Source organism: Octodon degus, unplaced genomic scaffold (genome assembly GCF_000260255.1).
Source record: "Octodon degus isolate 3935 unplaced genomic scaffold, OctDeg1.0 scaffold00031, whole genome shotgun sequence".
NCBI classification, from domain to species: Eukaryota; Metazoa; Chordata; class Mammalia; order Rodentia; family Octodontidae; genus Octodon; species Octodon degus.
This window is the reverse complement of record NW_004524607.1, coordinates 5044789-5066566: the sequence shown is the minus strand read 5'-3', so window position 1 is coordinate 5066566 and position 21778 is coordinate 5044789. Positions and strand designations below refer to the sequence as shown.

The 21778-nt window shown below is 35.8% G+C and overlaps 1 protein-coding gene across 1 annotated transcript in view; it reads left to right on the top strand.

The window, feature by feature from the left end:
• Nucleotides 1–21778, top strand: part of Sugct (succinyl-CoA:glutarate-CoA transferase) — an 808498-nt gene that overhangs the window by 367497 nt on the left and 419223 nt on the right. The window contains exons 10-11 of the mRNA XM_004629655.2: nucleotides 4541–4612; nucleotides 12906–13003. Of these exons, the coding sequence (XP_004629712.1) occupies nucleotides 4541–4612; nucleotides 12906–13003 (170 nt within the window). The remainder of the gene's footprint in view (nucleotides 1–4540; nucleotides 4613–12905; nucleotides 13004–21778) is intronic.

Here is a 21778-nt window from a genome sequence, read left to right as displayed (position 1 = left end):
TGGACTTATCCAGCTGCGTCTGGCTTAGGTCTGGCTGCTGTGCTCAGCTCCTTCCTGCTGCGGACCAGGGCTAGGACTGGGTCTGCGGGTTCCTGGAAGTCGGCAGAAATTCCTACGGACTTGGGCTCGGACTGGGTCTGGGGGCTCCCGGAACTCGGCAGAGAATCCTACTCGGCGGGCGGGGTGGGGGAGGCACTGCGGAGTCTATATTTTATTTTTATTACATTGTTTGATAAGGATGGGTATTAAAGGATCTTAATTAAACTGAGTATTTGGGTTTAGAATGTTACTATTCAATTAAATAGATTCTTGTGATGTTAATCATATTGTGTAGGGTTTAATTTAAACAAAGTAAAATGACACAAAAAATATTCCCCAGTTTAAACAAACCGAGAACGTGCAAACATATTTTAAAATAGATATTTTTGGTCATTAAAATAATTATATTTAAGTATGTGTGACAATGTTAAGTTTAAGAGCAGATTAGAAATTTATGTACAGTAAGATAACAATGCAGAAATAACTAATTACTGAATTCTGCAAAAATGAACAAAAAGTAGAAAACTATTCTTCTGGGTGATGCTGGGTAAGTTGACTGAATTTCTTTCTCCCTTTCATTTTTTCAGTACATGCTCAATTTTCTATAGCAATAAAGTATTATTTTTACAACATTCACATCTCAGATATATTTGTACATTTTTATTAAATCTCTTGGAAGATCTTTAGTCTTATTCTATTCTGGTAGCTCACATGCTGTCAAGTCTTTACATAGTGACCTGTGGTCATTTGGTTATCTCTGCATTAAATTTTAAATGGGTATACTGGTCAAGATATGTTTATGATTAGGTGGAATCCAAAGGAATAAAGAGATATTTATTAATAGGAAATAAGCCATTTAGAAAGCCTTAAAATTAAACATATTATTGATCCAAAACATTGAAGATGCTTCTTTGCATTTTGCTTGCTATCTTGTGTGGTTACTTCACATTCACTTCTCTATTTCTCTTCTTTCCCATAAAAAGTAAAGAAAGCATTAGTGAAAATTTGTAGCTATCAATATCTCATTGAGACACCTCAGATCAAAATCCTTTGTAACTCATCTACAGCTGTGTTGCAGATTCCCTATTTTTTTTTAAGAAACCCAAATTCATTCATTTTTCTCACTATCTTTGCTTTTGCCCTTGTGAGCACAGGCAAAAGCTTAAAATAGCTCACAGGATCTCCTCTTAATAGCATTCCTTAGCAAATCAAGCAACAAGGAGACTTAAACAAAATTTTGTTACAGTTTTCACATGAGATCATTTTCTTAATTAATTTTATTGAGAAACAGCAATGAGAGAGTTTCAAAACTGATTAGTAGGGCAGTTTCAATAATTAATACATTGCATATTGTTGTCTTTGTAGTGTTTATTCATATACAAGGTACGGACATGATATCTGGTCCAAACACTATTAGTACAAGTCTTTCTTCTCATTGAATTAAGAGAAAGTAGCTGTATATCTATCCTGTTTTGTATATACAGATACAAAATTGCCCTTAATTTGTATCCCCTTTTTTGCTTAGTTTTCTCAGAAATGGGTATTCCATTGCCATTTAAATATTGTATGTGTGTGAATTCAGCAAAATAATCCAATATTGTCCAGTAGTCCATAATAGTAGGGGTTATCTGTAGGACTGGCAATGTCAGAAGTTGTTGACTTGAGCCTTTTATAGCTCAGCATATTAATATGACTTTACTTTTTATACTTTGTTTTTATACTTTTCTGCTGCATGCTTAAGACCAAGATAAAGCAAGACCTATATAACAAGAAATGTAACTTTTGTATTTGACAAGGTCAGTCAAATCCCTTCAGGATTTACCCTGAAACCCTGTGCCACAGTTAAATAAACTTTTTTTTTCTTGGTGGAACTGGGGTTAAATTCAGGTCCTTGAGCTTGCCAGGCAAGTGCTTATTCTACTGAGCCATCTCCCTAGTCTCACATGAGATCATTTTAACTACAATTCTATTATCAGCAAGTGATCATTTAATTGATTCCTTATCACCTACCAATCATTTATTAATTGCCTAAGGTTTTTCAAATATCATGTTAGATCTGGTAGGAATACTAGGAGAGAAAGTAAATACACTTTTCTGCTGGATGGTTAAGACCAAGATAAAGCAAGACCTATATAACAAGAAATGTAACTTCTGTATCTGTCAAGGTCAATCAAATCCCCTCAGGATTTACCCTGAAACCCTATACAGCAGTTTGTAGATCCTTTGTCAGTGTCAGCCATGTGGATGAGTAATGGCCATTGTTGACCAATTTGCTCTCTGTGAAAGCCTAACAGAATGTTTTCTCTCCATGTGACTCTCCTTAGGCACACTCTACATCATTGATCACTTTCCTCTGTGGCCAGTCCTACAGATAACCCACTACTATTATGGACTACTGTACCATATTGGATTTTTCTGCTGAATCCACACACCTACAATATTTAAATGGCAATGGAATACCCATCTCTGACAAAACCAAACAAAAAAAGGGGATACAAATGAAGGGCAATTTTGTATCTGTATATATAAAACAGGATAGATATACAGCTACTTTCTCTTAATTCAATAAGAAGAAAGACTTGTACTAATAGTGTTTGGACCAGATATCATGTCTGTATCTTGTACTATGAATAGGCACTACAAAGACAACAATATGCAATGTATTAATTGCTGAAACTTTCCTACTAATCGGTTTTGAAACTGTCTCATTGCTATTTGTTTCTCAATAAAATTAATAATAAAAAGAAAATAAATACAGACTTCCAGTACTGTACAAAAGGGCTTTCGGTGGTAAGATGAATGCTGTATATCCATGCTCTCTCATATAGTAGCTGCCAATCACATATTGCTATTGAATGCTTAATACATAGCTATGTGACTGTGGATATAAGTTAATTTAAAAATAATTTTATTGAGATAGAATTCAAAAGTCATATAATTTCACCATTTAGTGGTAATTCAATCATTTTTCATGTATGGGTTTTTTTTTTTAGAAATCACTACAATAAATTTTTGAACATTTTTATTACCCTAATAAGAAATCTGGTACTCATTAGCACCCTCCAACTTCTCCAGTCCTATGCAGGCATTATTTTTTTAATGTTTCCATTGTTTTACCTATTTTTGTTTTTTCATCTTAACAGAATCATTATATATGGGCTTTTGTGATTGGCTAATTTGACTTTGTTTATTGTAAATTTAAGAGCCACATGAGGCCAGTCATACCATAGCAAACAAGTGAAATGAAAAGACCAAAGACAGATGCTTATGGAATGCTGTGGCTGAGGAGAAGAAAACCCTACAGAAGGGGCATATGGAGAACAGGTTAGAGAGATGAATTGGACCAGAGCCTGAAGATATGATGCTGTCCTGAAAGAGAGATAGTTAATAGTGCCAGTTAATGCAGAGGAGTCAAAGCAAGTTTACCTCTAGTACAGTGCTAGGAGAAAACTTCTGAAGACATTGCAGTGTGGCACTCCTGAGTGTAGGTAGGTGGCAGTTTTATGTCAACTAGTGGTACAGGGAAGGAAGAAAAATTCAAGAAAACTTGAAAATAGTGACAAAAAATTGATGGAAATTTTGTGTTGTTGCTGTTAATGATACTTTCAATGAAGGCTTGAACATACATATTAAGAGAAGAGTTGAAGTTTTAAGATAGTAAACATGATCAGGCAGATTCTGGAGTATGTAGGTGAAGGGAGCACCAATGTCATCAGCGCAGGAGTCACCCCTGCCATGGAAGACAGAAGTCATCCTTCTCAGAGGCCAGAGCAAGAAAAGAAAAAGGTGAAAATACAAAGCAAGTTATATGAAGAAAGGAAATTCAAAGAGCTGATTTACTTTGGGAAAGTCAGAATCAGGCTGTCTGAGAACAACTGCATTGTGATCATATATGGAAAGGGGAGAATGGAGACAAGAACTCAGGTGGCCTAGGGCTGTGGGTGGTGGGGACATCAGCCATGTATAGGCTATTGCTGTCTGGATGTGTTTGTCTCCAAAAGGCAGCAGCCACGTTCATGGACACAAAGTGCATGAGGTCCAGAAGCATACATCCGGGTTTCTTAGAAAATGTAGCTCCAGTATGTCCCTTAACCTTCTTTCTTTCATTTCTCCCTCTTTGTTTCTCTCTGTTCTTTTATTCTTGTTTCTGTCTCTTCATACACATTGTAGAAAATAGTCCTTTTTGCCCTAAAAGGAAAATTAGAAACAAACAGAAATTTGAAAACTTCTGTATTAATTCCTATTATAATGAATACGGAGTCTAACATTCTGAGTTATAATAAATAGTATTTCTTTTAATTTTTTTCAGTCTTTTTTCAAGTTAGTAGAAGAGCTAAAGAGTACTTTGAAAGTCCTAAATGAAAAAAAACCTATATAAATATTAAATTAATTACCATTTCTTTAAAACAAGCTTTCTGTGTAGATGTCATAGAAATTAAAGCCAACTTCTTTGTGATCTTTTCAACTTTTAAACATACATTTATGTATTTTTATTTTTTAGGCTTTTAAAACCAAGGATGGCTATCTTGTGGTTGGAGCAGGAAATAACCGACAGTTTGAAACTGTGTGTAAGGTAATCTGTAATTCCCCAGGAGAAGGGATGATATACGTAACAATTCAGTGGGTACAAAAGTAGGGAAACTGTAGTTTTGCCTATCACAATGGTACTGACTTCAGAGCCTCTATATTAGTACTTAAGATAAACCATTTTCAGCTTATTATAAATGATGAGATGTGGGTTTAAACTAGTGGTACATTATATATTATCTAGTTGTATTTTGAAATGAAGAATTACAATAGATGGAATTTTTCTGAAACTTCACCTGTCTGTTAAAGCACAAAAGAAAGCAAAATGAATTTTAAAGAGATTTTTTTTTTCACACTAGGCTTTCCCTTATTCCCTTCTCTTTTTTCTTCCCTCACAACTTTATATCCTTCCTTCTACTCTTTCTTGTTCCTTCCTACATCTGAATTGATTTTATTTAATGGTAGAAAATTTAAGGCTTCATTTTCTTAAGTTAGCTTTTGTTTAATGAGGATCTTTCCACAAAATTTATGTTGAAAGAGTTTAGAAATTAAGGGTATATAGAAAATGGTTGCTTCTCAACAAGACCTTAAAAAAGACCTTGGAACCATTTAAAATAGTTTATGTTATGGATTGAAATTTTTTTATCATTGCCTAGACATTTTAAAGGACATTTTTACTATTTATACTCTTATTTTTATTTAGACCTTAGATATCAGCTTTCTTTTCTAAGTTTTATTCCAAGAAATATAACCTACTTTTTAAAAATATATTTAAATTTTGTATTTTTTTGTATGTTGACAATTGCTTCACTTATGAAGACTTTTTTTTTTAATTGTGAGAGGATTTTTTATTTTTATTAACCATGTTGACACGAGCTTTCAGTTTTATTAAAGATTCCTGTGAATTTCATAGAAGAATCTTATTACTAACTATAGTTAGCTCACTCTGTAGAAAAATTATTTATTGCTGTGCCTCCTTTGTTGGAGAGGTTAACGAGCAGAGCTAAAACCCACAGCAAAGGGGTGGAAAGGAGCGCAGAGAAGGTGACAAATGAAGACAGTTCCCATGCAGGAAGGGCTGGCGCGTCTGAGGTGGGGAGGAGGAGAGCTTTTATAACAGTGACTCAGTAAGTGTAGAGAAAATTGATTCAAACATTTGATCTGGGATCAAAGAATCTTTATTATGAACGGTCAAAGTTAAAAATATGAAACATACGGAAGCCGTTGCCTGTGAAGTCATTTGCGTACTCTAACTGCAGAGATGTAAAAGCTAGTTCATTGCTCTAAACGAGTACAGATTTTCTTCCTGGGCCATATGTTTTGGAGTTTTCTCTCTCCAAAAAAGAAAAAAAAAAGTGGGGGAGGGATTACTGGTTGACATGTTCTACACTGTTGAAAATAACCGTACTGAACTCTTTTTAGTTTTGATTCATTACTGCTGATCAGTTTGAAACTTTTGAACTTTTTCAAAAATATCCCTAAGAACACGTTTTGAAAAAGATTTGTATTTCAAAACAAAATATTTGCCAGAAGTTTTCATACTAAAGTACCACTTATTATTGTGGTGTAGTCTTAAACATATTCTTTTAGGGCAACTAGCAGAGTGCCTTGCACCATGGCAAACATGACCTTGATTTTCCCATAAGTGAGTTAGGAATGATAATCCCCATTCTAAGTCACAAAGGCAATGTCTGTACAACTTTTTGAGATGCTCAGAAGAAAACATTATGTGTACATGGCTTGACTGTCATGAGTATAATTTCCTAGGCTTCCTGAGGGAATGCCACAATCTAATTGGCCTTTTCAATGCTCATGATTATATCCTTACATGTAAATGTGTTCTAAAATCCTTCTCAGCTATGAAAGAATCTATTTCCCATTTCTAAATTCAAAGTTCTGTTTCCCTCCCAGTCACATACAGAGAAATATTTCTTACATTTTTCATTTCAATTTATTTATTAATGATGGCTAATTATTCAAACTGGTCTTTTAGAAGATGTGGTCTTCAATTTTTTTTAAAATCATTAACCTATCAAAATTGTTCTTTTGCAAGCAAGATTCATTAGGAAAGAGCTCTACTTTCTGAAAAGAAATATGGCAGTACTGCTTTGATGAATGAATAGGATTTACTTATTCTTCTCTTTCCCAAACTTCATATATTGATTGATCAATACATTTTTGAGGAAGGGGCTTGTTGAGGAATGTTCATTGTCAGAAGTTGAAGTAGGAGCAGGAATGTTGGGTTTAGGGCCTGGTGTCAGAAAATATTTCTTTGTATAAAGTGAACCTTTCTTTATAACAAGTCCAACTTTATGTCCTTTCCCATGACACAGAAGAGTAGGGAAAGTGAGCATATGTAACCATTCTAAGCTGATTGCTGCTAACACTAATGGGTATTTCTATTTGAAGTATATTGACATACTTTAAAAAGTTACTTAAATTGAAGACTTGTTTATAATGGAGGTAGTATACATTAGTTCGCAGCTTAGCAAAGCATAAGAATGTTTTGGAGCCCCATTCTTAAAGATTTGATTTACTGTACTTAAGGTGGGGCTCAGAAAGCTTCAATTTTAATAAACATTATAACTTTTTTCAGCAGGTGGTCTGATGACATTATAGCATAATTCTTAAGGCCTATTGTGAGTCCTGTCTCTAGCCAGGTAACCTCTACAGTGTATTTAATCTTTGTTAAGAATCTGTTTTTTCATGTTCAAAATATAGATTATATATAAATATATAACAATGCTAACATGTAATTTTGAAAATTTATAAGAGTTCAATTATATAAGTGAAATACTTAGTATAGTCCTGGCTCATAGTGTGCACTTAATAAATGGCCTCTACCAAATGTGAGCAGGGAGAGTGGTTCTGGGGAGGTCCCAGTAAGCATGATGTTTTCTAACTCTTTCACACCACAACACAGTGATATGCGTAGAGTACTTGGACAGTTGAGCATAAAGTATCTGAGGACACTGAGAAGTAAACGGTTGGAGACTTGAGGGAGAACATCAGAATTTGAAGTAATTCTGTACTGGCATAAAGCCTACAAGTTTTTCTCTTTAGTTATTTTATTACCTGAATATAGTAGTAGAGAAAGCAGCAGGCAGTAGACCTAAGCTGGAGTGATTTTCTTTATTTCTGGTCCAAGGAGCATGAAAATTGAAATCTAATGTCAGAGTATGGAAACCCTACAATTCCCCATCCTTCCTCCTTTCTGTGTCTCAGCCCCCTAGAGATCCTATAGCAGCAGTCCGAGAACAGGAGCCAAGCTCTGAGGAAGGGAACTTTCTTCATTACTGAACTGAGGTCCCAATGCAAGGGGTGAATCCTTGTTGCCTTTTTCTGCTTTCCCACTGTTGGCTTGATCCCTAAAAGTGTATTGGAGAAGAGGCCAACTAAAGCAAAGTAACAAGGAACTGGAAAGTCCTAGAGAGACTGCAGAGAGGAAAGAGCTTTGCACAACAATCCTTGAGGTTGCTTATGAACTCCTGGGCTCACGCCTCAGTTGCACATGCCTTAATCTGATTCTAATTAGCATCCCAAACATGTTGAGTTAACAAATTAACTGAGCTGAATTAATGAGTGCGTAACTGCCTAGGTCATAGTAGGATCATTAAATAAATCACATGCAGGCCAGATTGCAGAAGCTGGGGAAACCAAACCAACAGAACTAAAGCTCATGGAAGGTGGGTTGCAACTTGGACTTAAATCAGCCAATTGTCTGCTAAAATGATAACATTAAATATTTTCTATAGGATTGAATCATGCTCCTAATACAGTATTCAAAATGTCCAAGATACAACAGAATTACTCAGCATACTAAGAACCAGAACTTGCATGAGAATAGACAGTCAATAAAAAGCAAGGCCAAGACAACACAGATGTTGGAATTAACTCATAAAAAGTTTAAAACAGCTATTGTAAAAATGCTTCAACAAGCATTAAATACACTGTTGAAATAAATGGAAAAGTGGAAATGTTTAGCAAACAAATAGAAATTATGAAGAAGAACCAAATAGAAGCTTTACAACTGAAAAATACAATAACCATGAAAAAAATATCTCATAAAGTATGCCCAGTAGTGACATGCACATATCAGTGGAAAAAGAAACATAACTTGAAAGTTAAATCAATAAAAGTTAGTCTATACAACAGAGAGAGAAAAATACCTATGCCTTACACAGAAAAGGAAAGAATAGGTCCTTGGGGACATATGGTACATTAACAAAAATCCAGTTTCCATATCCTTGTAGTCTCAGAAGGAGAAAAATTATATACTGAAAAACAGTTGAAGAAATAGTAGCTGAGAATAACCAAAGCAGGTGAAAGACAAAAGTCCATAGATTCAATAATTTCAGCAAAACCCCAAGTGGAATTAGCCCAAGGAAATCTCTTCCCAAATATGTAAAATTCTAAATGCTGAAACTTAAGACTAACAACAATCTTGGAAACACCCAGGGAAAAATGATATATTACTGATGGGGGATAATTACCCAGTTGACTACAGATTTTTCATTAAAAACTAGGAAGTCACACAGCATGTTTAAAAGATAGGGAAAAAGAAAGAAGAACTGACAGCCCCAATTTGAATGTCTTTAACAAAGGAAGGCCAAATAAAGACAACCTTATATAAAGAAAAACAAAGAATTTGAAGCCAGCTGACTTACTGTAATAGAATTATTAAAGGAAGTTCTTTATTTGGAGAAGTTATATGGTATCAGAAAGAGACTAGGAGCGTCAGAGCCAGGGAGATAGCTCAGTGGACTAAAGCACCTAATTAGGCCAGCTGAGGCAATTGCAGGGACCATGGTTCAATCCCTGGCACCACATGCTGCACCAGCCCTGTGGTGAGCTGAGCCAGCCAGAGTCTGGGCCTAGGGCATATGCCTGTAATTCCAGCGCTGGAGAGGCTAAAAACTGGAGGATCACTATGAGTCTGAGCTGCATAATGAAACCTTATAACATTTAAATACATTATGAGATACAAAATGAGAGAGAGAGAGAGAGAGCATCAAGAATGAAGAGCAAAAAAAAAAGAGTTCCCCGGTTCTGCCAAAAAAAAAAAAGAAAAGGGAATGAAGAGCAACAAAAGTAGAAATATGTACATGGATTTAATATACTAGTCTTCTTGTATATCCTAAAATGTTTTTTAGAATTAGTTTTATTGAGAAAGAAATAGTAATGAGACAATTTCAAAACAGGTTAGTAGGACAGTTACAATAATATATTGCATATTGTTGTCTTCATAGTAGTTATTCATAGAACAAGATGCAGACATATCTTGTCTAAACACTGTTAGCACAAATCTTTCTTCTCATTGAACTAAGAAAAAGTAGCTGTATATCTATCCTAACAATTTTGTTTTCTTTATTTTTTTATTAATTTTATTGAGAAACAAATAGCAATGCAACGGTTTCAAAACAAGTCTGCATCTTGTACTATGAAGACAACAATGTGCAATGTATTAATTATTGTAACGGAAATATGTTTGATGGATAAAAGTAAACAGTAAAATACTGTCTAATGGGACTTTCAGTGTATGCAGTTTCAATCATCAGAAAAAATAGGTAGAAGAATGGGCCTATACTGTGGTGTTTTTTTGTATTCTGTGTGAAGTAGAAAATATTGATTCAATTAATATTGTGCACAGTGTATATATTATAATTTCTAACACATAAATAAAAATAGCCAAAATCAAAATTAATAAATGGAACACTAAAAGCTTTATATATATTTAGTTTAAATAATAAACTAAAAATATCAATATAATATTAAGTATGAATGGCCTAACCACACCAATTGAAAGACATTTATAATCAGAACAGATTAAAAAAATCCAAAACAACCAGTGAAAACAACCAACCCATGACTCAATAAATTAACTTCAAATATAATGACATTGGTAAACTAAAGGTGATGATAAAAGATATAAAATGAATCAAAGATATACTCTTTTTAGATTATGAGGAGCATCTACATAAAAAGTGGTTTTAGACTTGGTAAGATAAGGTCTATGCATATAATAATGTCCAGCATATCACATACCTTGAAGTGTTTACATTGTTTATCTGTGAATGAGTTAGTTGGAAGACAAATATCATACATTTTTGAACTATGTCTATGGACAAAATATTGAAGATTCTCTGACCTTCTAGGGCTTACATTCTATCACAGCAGACAGATGATAAATAATAACAATAGTAAATAGGTTGTAGGAAAAAGGACAAGGGAGAAGGGTCCCTAGGGGAGTGGGAATGGAGTAACAATTTACTGTGGTGGGTTAGGATAGTCAGGGTAGTAGTCTGTTTCAAATGTTAACATTGGATCCAACTTGACAAAGGGAAGGAGTTAGCCAACCCAATGTCTGGCAGAAGATATTACAGGCAAGGGAGTATCTGGTGTAGAAATCCTGAGGCTGAGGCATGACAAAATGTTCTTGGTCCAGAAAGTAGCCAAAAGGACTGCATCTCCTAAGGAGCAAAGGGAGAGAGCACGCTAGGAGGTGATGTTAAAAAAAAAAAAAAAAAAAAAAAAAAACAGGCCATGTTGTAGGGAACTTTTCATGTGGGGATGAGGGGCTTGGGCTTTCCTGTAAGGGGCATGCCATGAGAGGAGTGTGGAAAACACCCTGCTGTTTCTATTATCAAGACTTTTTATTGTTCATAGAGCTATCCTTCCTTTTCTTCTCCCCCCTTTTTTCTTTGAATGAACATATGCTTTGCTTTGTCTTTTGGGGGAAATAGTACCTAGTTGGAAAGCTTCATACTGCTTAGTGATTAATGTTTCAAGCACAAGATGTATCCTTGGTGGCACTCTCTTTCAAGCACCTAAAGAATAATTATGTTCTCAGTCTTTAAAGTTATCTCTTTAGAAATATTTTGAACCTTAGCCCGGAGGGCAAAATATAGAAAGAAACTGTAATTAGTCTTACTCACTGCTTCACACCAACTCTGCTCAGAGAAAAGAGGTTCAATAGGCATTCCAGTCCCTCTTGATAACATTTACTCTACACTTATTTTTATGTTTCTGATAGTACATTATGGGTGAGGCCAGTTTTATAAATTTTACCTGTGATTTAGTGAAGGCCCTTGGTTTTTCTTGGAATGACTTCTTCACTCTTAGGGAGGGAAGATTTCTGACTGCTGGACAATATGTGAGGCCAATTCTGGGATCAGGTGTGGTGACAGGTTTCTAGGAAGAACACTGTATGTGGCATGGCTTTTTAAAACCTAGGAGAGGAATGCTGTCATTATTATTCCTAAAGGAAATGAGTAAGTGGAAAGTGTGGAAGAGAGATTACACCATTGAGATGGTCTCTTTACTCCAGGCAATCTTCCTCACTTTTCTCTCCTTTGTAAGATGATGAATGGATTGATTTTATTTAAAATGAGGAAACAAATCAAACCATTAAATGTTTATATAAAGGCAAATACATTAATAAAGGCAAGGAAGCTTTCCATAGGCCACATGGCCTGCCCCCAGCCCATAAATGCTGCTTCTGACTTTCCAATACAACTGCCAAACACTGCCTCCACACATTCTTTTCAAAACTTCTTTTCCATTCCAAATCCACTTGGTACTTTCATTACAGTCTTGTTAAAATTGCAAGATGTCCAGAGGGATTCGCAGGCTAAATTTTTCCCTTTAGTGAGGATCAGCAAAGGACGAAATATATAAAAGCATTTGTAGCCCCTATTCCTTCAGGGCAACATAATAAACACAAATTGTGACACTCCTGTAGGAAGATCTTTTAATTTGATATTGTTTTAATGGTTAGCATTTGGGCAATGTATATGGTTTCTTTTTATTTTAGATCCTCGTAGAACATCCTGAATAGTACTACTGGGACAGATAATATTATTTTATTTACATGTGGAACAAATAAGTGAATGCAATTATGAGATATATGTTGGTTGTGGGCTTCATGGAAGTGCAGCCATGAATTTTGATATAGGTTCTTAGAAATAGGTTCATTTTATCTGATTTTGTGTCTCTCTTCTTACTTCCTCTAGGTGAGACTTTTTATTGGGATCTGGTATCCCTTCTGTTCTCATATATGGGTATAAGACATTATGGAGATCTGATAACATTTTTTTGTGCTTCCCTATGTAGGAATATAAATTTAAATGTAGCAAAACCTTCTTGTAAATGACAAACTCGTTCACTAGCATGATCCATCTGAATTGTGTTTGCTTGCTCCATATCCACTGCTTGAGAGGTAAAAAGATCAGAAAGGAATAGCACTGGGAACAGAGTGATAGACTCTGAAAGCGTCTTAGGACTTGCAGGTATGTGAAGAAGTCATGAGTTATTTTTTTATAATTATTTTTCCCTTTTAGATTTTGAACTTGCCTGAATTGATTAATGATTCCAAGTATAAAACCAACTTTCTTCGGGTACAGAATAGAAAGGAGCTTCTTAAAGTACTGTCCACACGGTAAGCTTAGATTATATACATTTAAGAATATGTGATGTCATAATCATTTAGGTAATTTTTTTCTCTTTTTTGGCTTGTTTATATCACTTTGTTAAATCCTCTTCTATTTCTCAAAATTGTATAATGGAAAAATAGCTTTAAAGAATTTATTGTTGTTGTTCAAAAACTTTTGAAAGCATTTAAATCTTTCATTAAATACTGAGTTGTAACAATAATATAAATAAGAAAGTCAAAATGTCTTAAGTTGGATTGTTTCTCTGTGGCCTGTAACTGTTTGGGTTCAGTGTATTGTAAATAGTAATAACAACAACAGCCACCACAATTATATTTCACATTATTTTATAACTTTATTTTTATAAATGCTCTGTGCACATTATTCCATGCAATCCTTATAGTACCTTGTGGGCTAAGATCTTTAATTTCTGTCTTATAGATAAGGAGATGAAGGCAAAAAAAAATCTCTCAAGAATTTATTACCTTTTCTGAGTCCATTGTGGGAATTGTGATTTATGCGTCATGTTAATTAATTAGAATATCTGATTTGCAAAGTATTCTTTCCTGTCAGATTGTGCTTTTGTAAACCATACACTAATTTTTCAACTTTGCCTAATAAAAGAAACCTCCACAAGTCATAATCTGGTTCTGTCAGATCAGTCTCATTTTGTTTACTTCTAATAATAGTCTCTGAGAGTTTCATGGATCTAAATTCCCACATGAGCAGTTCTTCAGGATTGAAAATTTGTTCTAATTATGCCAATAATTTGGATATTTTTGTTCAGATACCACATCTACGCTTTTTGAAAGGTCCATATACTGCCATGTAGTATATATAAGAGCTCTTAAAAATAAAATTCTGCTGTTATTTTGTTTCTGTTCCCTTTCTATTTTGCAGCCCCTACATTAAATTCTGAGTTAATATTCATTTAACTATTTGCCTTCCTGGATTTTAAGTGCTTCTATGCACTTCCTGTATCTCCACCATTTGCCAAATGTTTTTCATGTCAATGAGGGCTCTGTGTGTGGAACTGATACATACAGATGAGGGAAATGAGAATGGGGTGCCCCTTTCCTGGTCATTAGTTAAATATAATTTGGATTCTACTGCAAAGCCCCTGAGCCCTCAGTGATTAACCTTTCTCTACATGAGAATTGGCCATTTATTTCAGCTTTTTGCCTCTTAGCCTCTCAGGCATTTTTAATTCATTTAATTCATTGATATGACTTTTTCCTTTCACACCATGGTTACCAAGTTTCAATAATAGCCACTTGTGAGAACCTTATCAAAAGCTCTTTGATAGTCTACATAAATCATGTCCATGCTGTGAGAAGATCCCAAGGAAAATATAAAACCTGGGCAGATAGAAATATCATCCTATTATTTAGTTGCCAGAACTTTGATAGCTTCAAGAACCACAACATTGAGTCATTAGTTTCCTCTGTCCTAAAACTTTTATTCCTTGCTAAATTCTGTTAGAGAATTCTACTGTGTAAATACTTTTCCCAGAATCTGCAACAGATTAATTGATATTTTGCCTCTTTGGGTGAATTAAATAATCTTGTCGCCTTCTCTCTTCTTTCATATACCTAGAGCTGGGTGTCTTAGCATTTGGAACCCCTAATGTTGTTATGTTTCTATTGAGACTCAAGAAAGAATAGAGTCATACAATAAGGAAGAAACTAGGGTGTCTTCTGGAGAGAGGAAATTTGATAGAGGGAATCCTAGCACCATAGGTACTGTGGTTAAACACAGACTGGATGGCAGAGAGAGCTCTGAGCTTCGTGAAGGTCAGGCTTCCTAGCTTCTTCTCCACATGGTGACATCTTTGGTGCTCTCTGTGTTTTGCAGTTCTCCAGGTCTCATCCAGGTCAAGTGTCTCCTTCATTGTGGATCAAGCAGTGATGATCAGAGGAAATTAGGATAGTAATTCTCATCCTATTTCATACTTCATCATGTGTTTTTTAGAACAGACATCACTGAGTTCATCCATTCAATATAGCATTTTGCTAACAGAAGTCTGCAATCCTGTGAAATCAATCATTTTTATTGTATGATTTTGTCTTTTTTTGGTATTCAAAAACTTTAGTGGCTCTCCATGAATTACAAAACTAAATCCAGTCTCTTCAGTCTGACATCCCGTTTCTTCCATAATCTGGCCTTACCTTTCCTGTTGGCCTTCTCTCATCTGCTTCAGCAGAAGGGCCTGTTCCAGCCACACTCCCATTTGGTTTTTTCCTCTGGAATGTTTCCCATAGTCAATATTATCTTGAATACAATTAAGCCTACACGGCCAGTTCTACATCTCTAGGGAGCCAATGGGTCTAATATCTTTATCTGTTTTCCTATCTGATGACTGAAACTTCAGGAAAGGAGGTGTCCTTTTTGTGCCCCAGATCCAGCCTCTCAAGTTATCACACAAGAACAATCAGTATTAGATTTCATGGTGATGTTGTTGTTTAGGAACATTCTCTTTTCAACCTTTCAGCTTTGCTTTTCATGTTTTTCAGCTACAACAATCTCAGAACTTGTGAATCACTTTAAGTTTGTTTTAGGACAACACAGCTACATTAGCACTCAACCACAAAAAGGAGGCAGGGAGAAAGGAAGGAGGGGAATCAGTGTAGGTACAGGCCAGATAAATGTTACTATCATTATTCTCACTTTGCAGATGAGAATTCTGAAATTTAGGGAGGTTAGTCTCAAGGTCAGGCATATAGGGAGTAGTTACAAATGAGATTTGGAAGACCACCCTCTTTCCACATATTGTATTACCTCCCTGAAGTAGCACACACCCTGTGCCTGTGTGCCTGTTCATTTAGTCACTCAGTAAATCTTTATTGAGCACTTACTACATGGTAGGTGATATTACAAAGATTGGAAATAGAGAAGTGAACAAAACAAAGTAAAATGTTAAAAAATAGTTCTGGGAAGGGAACAGAAGAGTGACAGAAGTTGGGGTGGGGTGCAGATGGTTCTCTCATTCAGGTAGACCAGGAGACCCTGTCTGACAGAGGGGCATTTGAGCAGAGGCCCAGTGGAAAGGGGAAGGAAGTCGACAGGCACATGGGAGAAGCATTTAGGGTGTTGCATGCATGGTGGGGAGTTTAAGGAGCACCATAGAAAACAGTGCCTGCATCTGGATGAGCAGGGGGAAGGGCAAGGATGGCCCAGGAGCAGTGTGGGTGGTGGCAGGAAGCTGAGGTTGTGATGGTTATGATAGCTTTTATAATGAAACAGGTGAAAATCTTGTGAAAGTAATTTTTTTGATTATAAAATCAGTTTGCTTCCCAGAAGCTTCTATTTTCTAATCTGAGGAGACATTTTATTTTATTTTATTTTATTTTATTTTATTTTATGTATGTATGTATGTATTCATGCATGTATGTATGTATTTGATACAGTGTCTCACTAGGCAGCTCGGACTTGTAGTGATCCTCCTGTCTCATCCTCTCCAGCACTGGGATTATAGGCATCTCCCCAGCCTTGGTTGCTGATGCAGTGCACGTGGGGGTAGGGCCAGCAAGGCATGTGGTAGTAGTGGATATCAGATGGCTCAGTGGAATAAGTGCTTCCCTGGCAAGTGCAAGGGCCTGAGTTCAATTCCCAGTTCTGAAAAAAAACAAAACAAAACAAAAAACAAAAACTCAGTCAGTAGTGGGTATCAAACCTGAGTTCCTGCACTTGCCTAAGCAGGCACTTGAGTAGACATTTTAAAGGGAAACCTCAGTGGTGGTAAACCTATGGCATGCATGTCACAGTGGGCTGTTTGTATCACTGAAAACTAAAAGGTTTGTCCAAAGTCTTGTCTGAACTACATGGCCCCTGTCTCAAAAAACAAGACAAAACAAAACAAAACAAACCCACAAATAAAAAACAAAAAAAACAAAAAAAGGTTTGCCATCACTGCTCTACCTGACAGGTCTAAGTATTCCCATTGCTCCCTTTCGTCTGCTGCTTGTAAATATCCCCCTTTCTTGCTTGGAAAGACATGAGGGACTCATGAGACTCAATGACATATGTTTTTTATCCATTTATTAATTCATATATTTAGTTAACAAATATTTACCAAATACTTTGCATGTAACAGGGACTGTTCTAAATGCTAGGAATATAGGATTAAAAAGAGATAAAGATCCTTACCTTTTTGACTCTTGATCGGGAGGGCAGTGGTGGGCTGCTCTTGACCTGCGTCCTCAGCTTTGAGCTCCTCACTCTCCTGCCTCAGCTTGCCAAGCAGCTGGGACGGCGAGAGTGTGCTACCATACCCACTGCCTACTGGCCTTGTGTCAGGATACACTTGCAGCCTCCCAAGCAGGCATAATTTCTTTTGTTGCTTTGAAATGTTCTGTGTCGATGAGCCAATGTAATTAGTTTACTATATTTTCATATAACCTTTAAAACATTGTTTAAAAAGCATTGCAGCTACAGGCTGTGCCTGCTAATCAGTTGTTTTCTGCTTTTTTATTTTTATTTATTTTTTGAGCGTATACATACATGCTACAATTTTTTTCTGGTGTGGTTTGCCAATTCTATAATGAAAGCATATTTTTAGTAGCAGTAGCTACATTACCATGTGAGTATACCATATTTTTGTCTGTTGTCTGCTATTAAACATTATAAGCACTTTTCTTCAAAGCTCATAGATGCTTTCCACAGCCTTTATTTTTATTTTAGGAAATCTTTAAATCTGTAAAAACTTAGAAGGATCTGGGAGAATGAATTAGCAGTACAGATAACTTTAAGAATAAACTTTTGATGGACTCACTATATTCATTAAAGCAAAACAGAACCTCTCTTCCCATAAACTCAATTTCATACCCAAAACTTAAAACTGAAATATTTATAGAATTTTATGGTTTACACTCCTAAATAGACACATGGATTTCCTCTTGTGTTTCAGAGTCTTCATTCCAATTTTTTTTTTCCTGAGCCATTTGAGCACTTCCATCCCTACCCATGGTTAATTGCTCATTTCAGTTTTTCAAATCAGGTGTTTTCTTTGCATTCTATGAAATTCACAGATGTTTAGAAAATGCCGATCAGATATGTTTATTACTTGTCTCACTTGCCTGTTGTTTTCGCAGAGTACAGTCTGAGCCTTCTCTTCAGAGCACAGGCCTTGGGCAGGACAGCAGCTGCCTGTTTTGGTCATCAGCTCTGCATTTTCCCCAGCCAGCACACTCAATTCCCCTCCACTGCTCTCAGGTGCTTTCCCAAACCCCGTGAGCACGTCTCTCTCTCTCTTTTTTTTTTTTAGTTTTAACACAGAAGATTTTCCCCTTGAACTTGCCATTTTATCCAGAGTGTTGCAGAAAGTCTGTTTACCCAGCTGCTAATACTGAAAACTAGGAAAGCTAACGCATATTAAAGATCCCAAGCTAGGACATGGGAGAAGAGAAAGCAGAGACTAATTCAGAGTCTGATGAACCCCTTCTTTCTCTTCAATGCTTAAGGAGCAAAAGACCCTTAAAGCTGTGCTGCTGACCAGATAAGCATTTTTGCAATAGCTGGGGCGGGGGAGGGAGGAAGAGGGTGAGAGAGAGAAACAGAGAAAGACAGAGAGAGAGAGAGAGAGAGAGAGAGAGAGAGAGAGAGAGAGAGAGATTGAGATTGGATGTCATGATGTGTGCTGAATCTAAAAAGCAGAGGATAAAGATGATATGGTGGTGTATTATTAGTAGGTGGGGAGAAATAATTGGGAAGACATGAACTGAGGATGAAGGAAAAGAAATGAGGGAGAAAATAGAAAAGAAACTCATTTTAGTCTTACCCCCTCTCTCTTTGTCTACATTTATTGGCACTGACCGTGTACCCACAGATAAAAAGTGAAAGTTGAAACCTAGGCTTTCAAGTTCAAGGACTAAACAGGAAAACTAGGGAAGCTAGGAGTTATAATGTGTGGAAAGTGGCAGCCTGTGGAAGAGGCAATTGCCTTAGGCTGGGTGAACAGGGAAGGCTTCCTAGAAGCAGTGCTGCTTCTGAAGAATCTTGAAGGACAAATAGAATTAGGCAGGTAAAGAAAATAGTTAATTTAAAGGAGGAAATATTGATTGGAGTGTAATTTCAGAGCAAGGAAAAGTCATGAGAAAAGGATAAAGAACACTGCAAAAAATTTTAAAAGAGTAGTTTGGAAAGATGCTGATGACAGCTTCAAAATTTTGAAAAATTTTTACTCATGTAGTACAAGTGTATGTCCATATTGTCCTAATGAAATTATTTCTGAGAACTTGAACACCCTACTTCTTCATGAATAAAAAAAACAGCATTAGATATATTCATCTTTTCAAATATTATGAAAATCTATTAAAGTAGATGAATTGTTACAATAATTATTTTTAGTTTCCAATGACTTGATTTTGTTTTAAGTTAAATTTCTGATACATACTTTTATATGTACTTATTTGTAGAGTTTATTAAAGCAACATGAAATGAAATGTTGCCCTATATCAGGTTTTTCTAAACAGAGATTCTACATAAATTTTTGGCCAGTTGCATCTAGGGTTCATAAAGGCCTACCTCTAATCTTATCACTTTAAAAATTTGATATCAAATTATTTTTACTAGACTTGTACAGAATACTGGAGACCTGAACCAGAACCATTGCTTGTTTGTGAATGGTGGGACCATAATTTCAAAGTTGCCAGATTTAGTGTTATTTTTTCCGATGGCTGACATTTTGGTACCTTTTGGTAAATTTGGTCATTCTATTTCTCTGCTTAGGTCTCTCTAGGACTCTCCCTAACTTCAAGGACAGAGTTATACCATATGTCTTGTCAGTATAACGTGGCGTGATCTTTCATTAATCCATGGCCTCCTTTGTGCTCATGGCTTTACACTAAGGCATTGAAGCCTCCCTGTCTTGCTGCGCCACACTTGTGGAGCTTTTCCTCCCTGGTCTCTTGGAAGCGGCCCCTTCTATGCTTCCGCATCAGAGCATCTTTTGCACTCAGCTGTCAGCAGTCACTTTTCCTCCTCAAGATAGTACATTTCTTAAGGCAGAAACGATGTCTTTTGATCTTTACTTTTAGTGTCTGTTTGAGTTTCTGGCACTTAATAAATGTTCTTAGGGTTAGCAAGTGTGTGAATCTATGATGGAAAAACTATGTAAGAATAGCAGCAGTAATGGCCGAAGGGTGAAGAGAAAAGACCTCAATGTCAGGACCTATAGAATAGAGGAGGACTTTGTACTCACTGGGGAGGCTTACGTTATGATCAATGGCTGTCAGAAGACCTGCACTGGGGATCTTCATTTACCACTGACTACCTCTGTGGTCTGAGCAAACCCTCTGCTTGCTCTGAACCTCAGATTCCCCCATACTGGGGTCATATAGCAATATGCTGCCATAGTGAGCATTAAAGAAGTGGAAAAGGCCCAAAGCAAAGGCAGTACACAGTGCTGAGCATGCCATGGTACCCAGACAATCAGCATCTCAGTCCTTGAGAATCATAAATTATACTTTCCTAACTTTTTAACCACTTAAATTCTGCAGCATTTTAAAATTCATGAACCTCAAGTACTTAAAAACTTTTCCTGTCAAACTATAAGTATTATAAGGATCAATTTTCACAATTTTTATTAAATAAACTTATCTATCAGTCAGAAATGTTGCCTGGGATGTTATAACTAGACAATATTATTATTCGGATAGGATTTAATTCTAACAGAAGGAAAGCCAGAGATTTTAGTTGGCTTGCTTGGTTTTGTTATAGGTAGACAAATGATGTCTGTTCAACTTTTTTAAAAATTAAAAATAGCTCTCAGAATTAAGAGTGCATTTAAGTTTGTAGTACTTTTCTAATGAAGGATATGAAGAGTGGCCATGTTGGTAAGCCCCAAATGGGCCATAAAAGCCCATATTCTGTTCCCTTCAAAAGACCCTTGCTCCTCAGTGTTGGCACTGAATTTCCTTCTTGTGAACACTCCCCTTGAGTTATTCCTTCCACTTGGGGTTATATGTCCATAAAGAATGAAACACTTGTGTGTTTCTTAGTTGCTATATGTCCTAAGAGCTTCCATGAAAAGCTTCAACCAGAGTCTTTGAACTCTTAAGAAAAAATACATCTGTAAACTCTCCTGTGTCATTTTTATGGGTAAATTTTTCAAAGTTTTAATAGGCATCTTTCACCTTCTTGAGAGCTATTGACTTTACTTCTTCCATTAAATAACAACTCTTAGTTCCTTGGTTTTAATTTTTAATAGAAAATGAAACTACCTCATACTTAAATTCTTAATTATTTATCTTCTACCCATTCCTTTTTACTCATTTTCTAGATCTCTATTTCATGCCTTCGTTTCATGTTCCATCTGCCTGATCCTTTACCTGCCTTTCACATCTACTGTTTTAGAAATCATCAATAATGGATGCGTACTACCATTCACTTATTTATATGAAGGCTTCATTGGCTGCCTGGTTTGCCTAGGAGGCAGGGAAGATTTTTGTCATTAACTACCTGTATGATACGATTTACATGGATTACAAGGAACTTCCATTGTACAGAATGTAACCCTTCTTAGATATGATTCTACAGATTTCAAATTCTTTAGTAACAGATTTCCTTTTAAATAACTTAGCAGTTTGTCCATTCTTAAGTTTTAAGGAACACATAGAAATGAAATAATGAACTCTGATTCCTCACTGTAAATAAATTTCCCCAGGCCTTTCCTCAGACAGAATTTTATTTTATTTTATTTTTCATTTTATTTATTTATTTTTTGACATCAGTTATTTTATTTTAAAGAAAAAAATAAAAACAATGGTACAAAATCTCAAAACAAG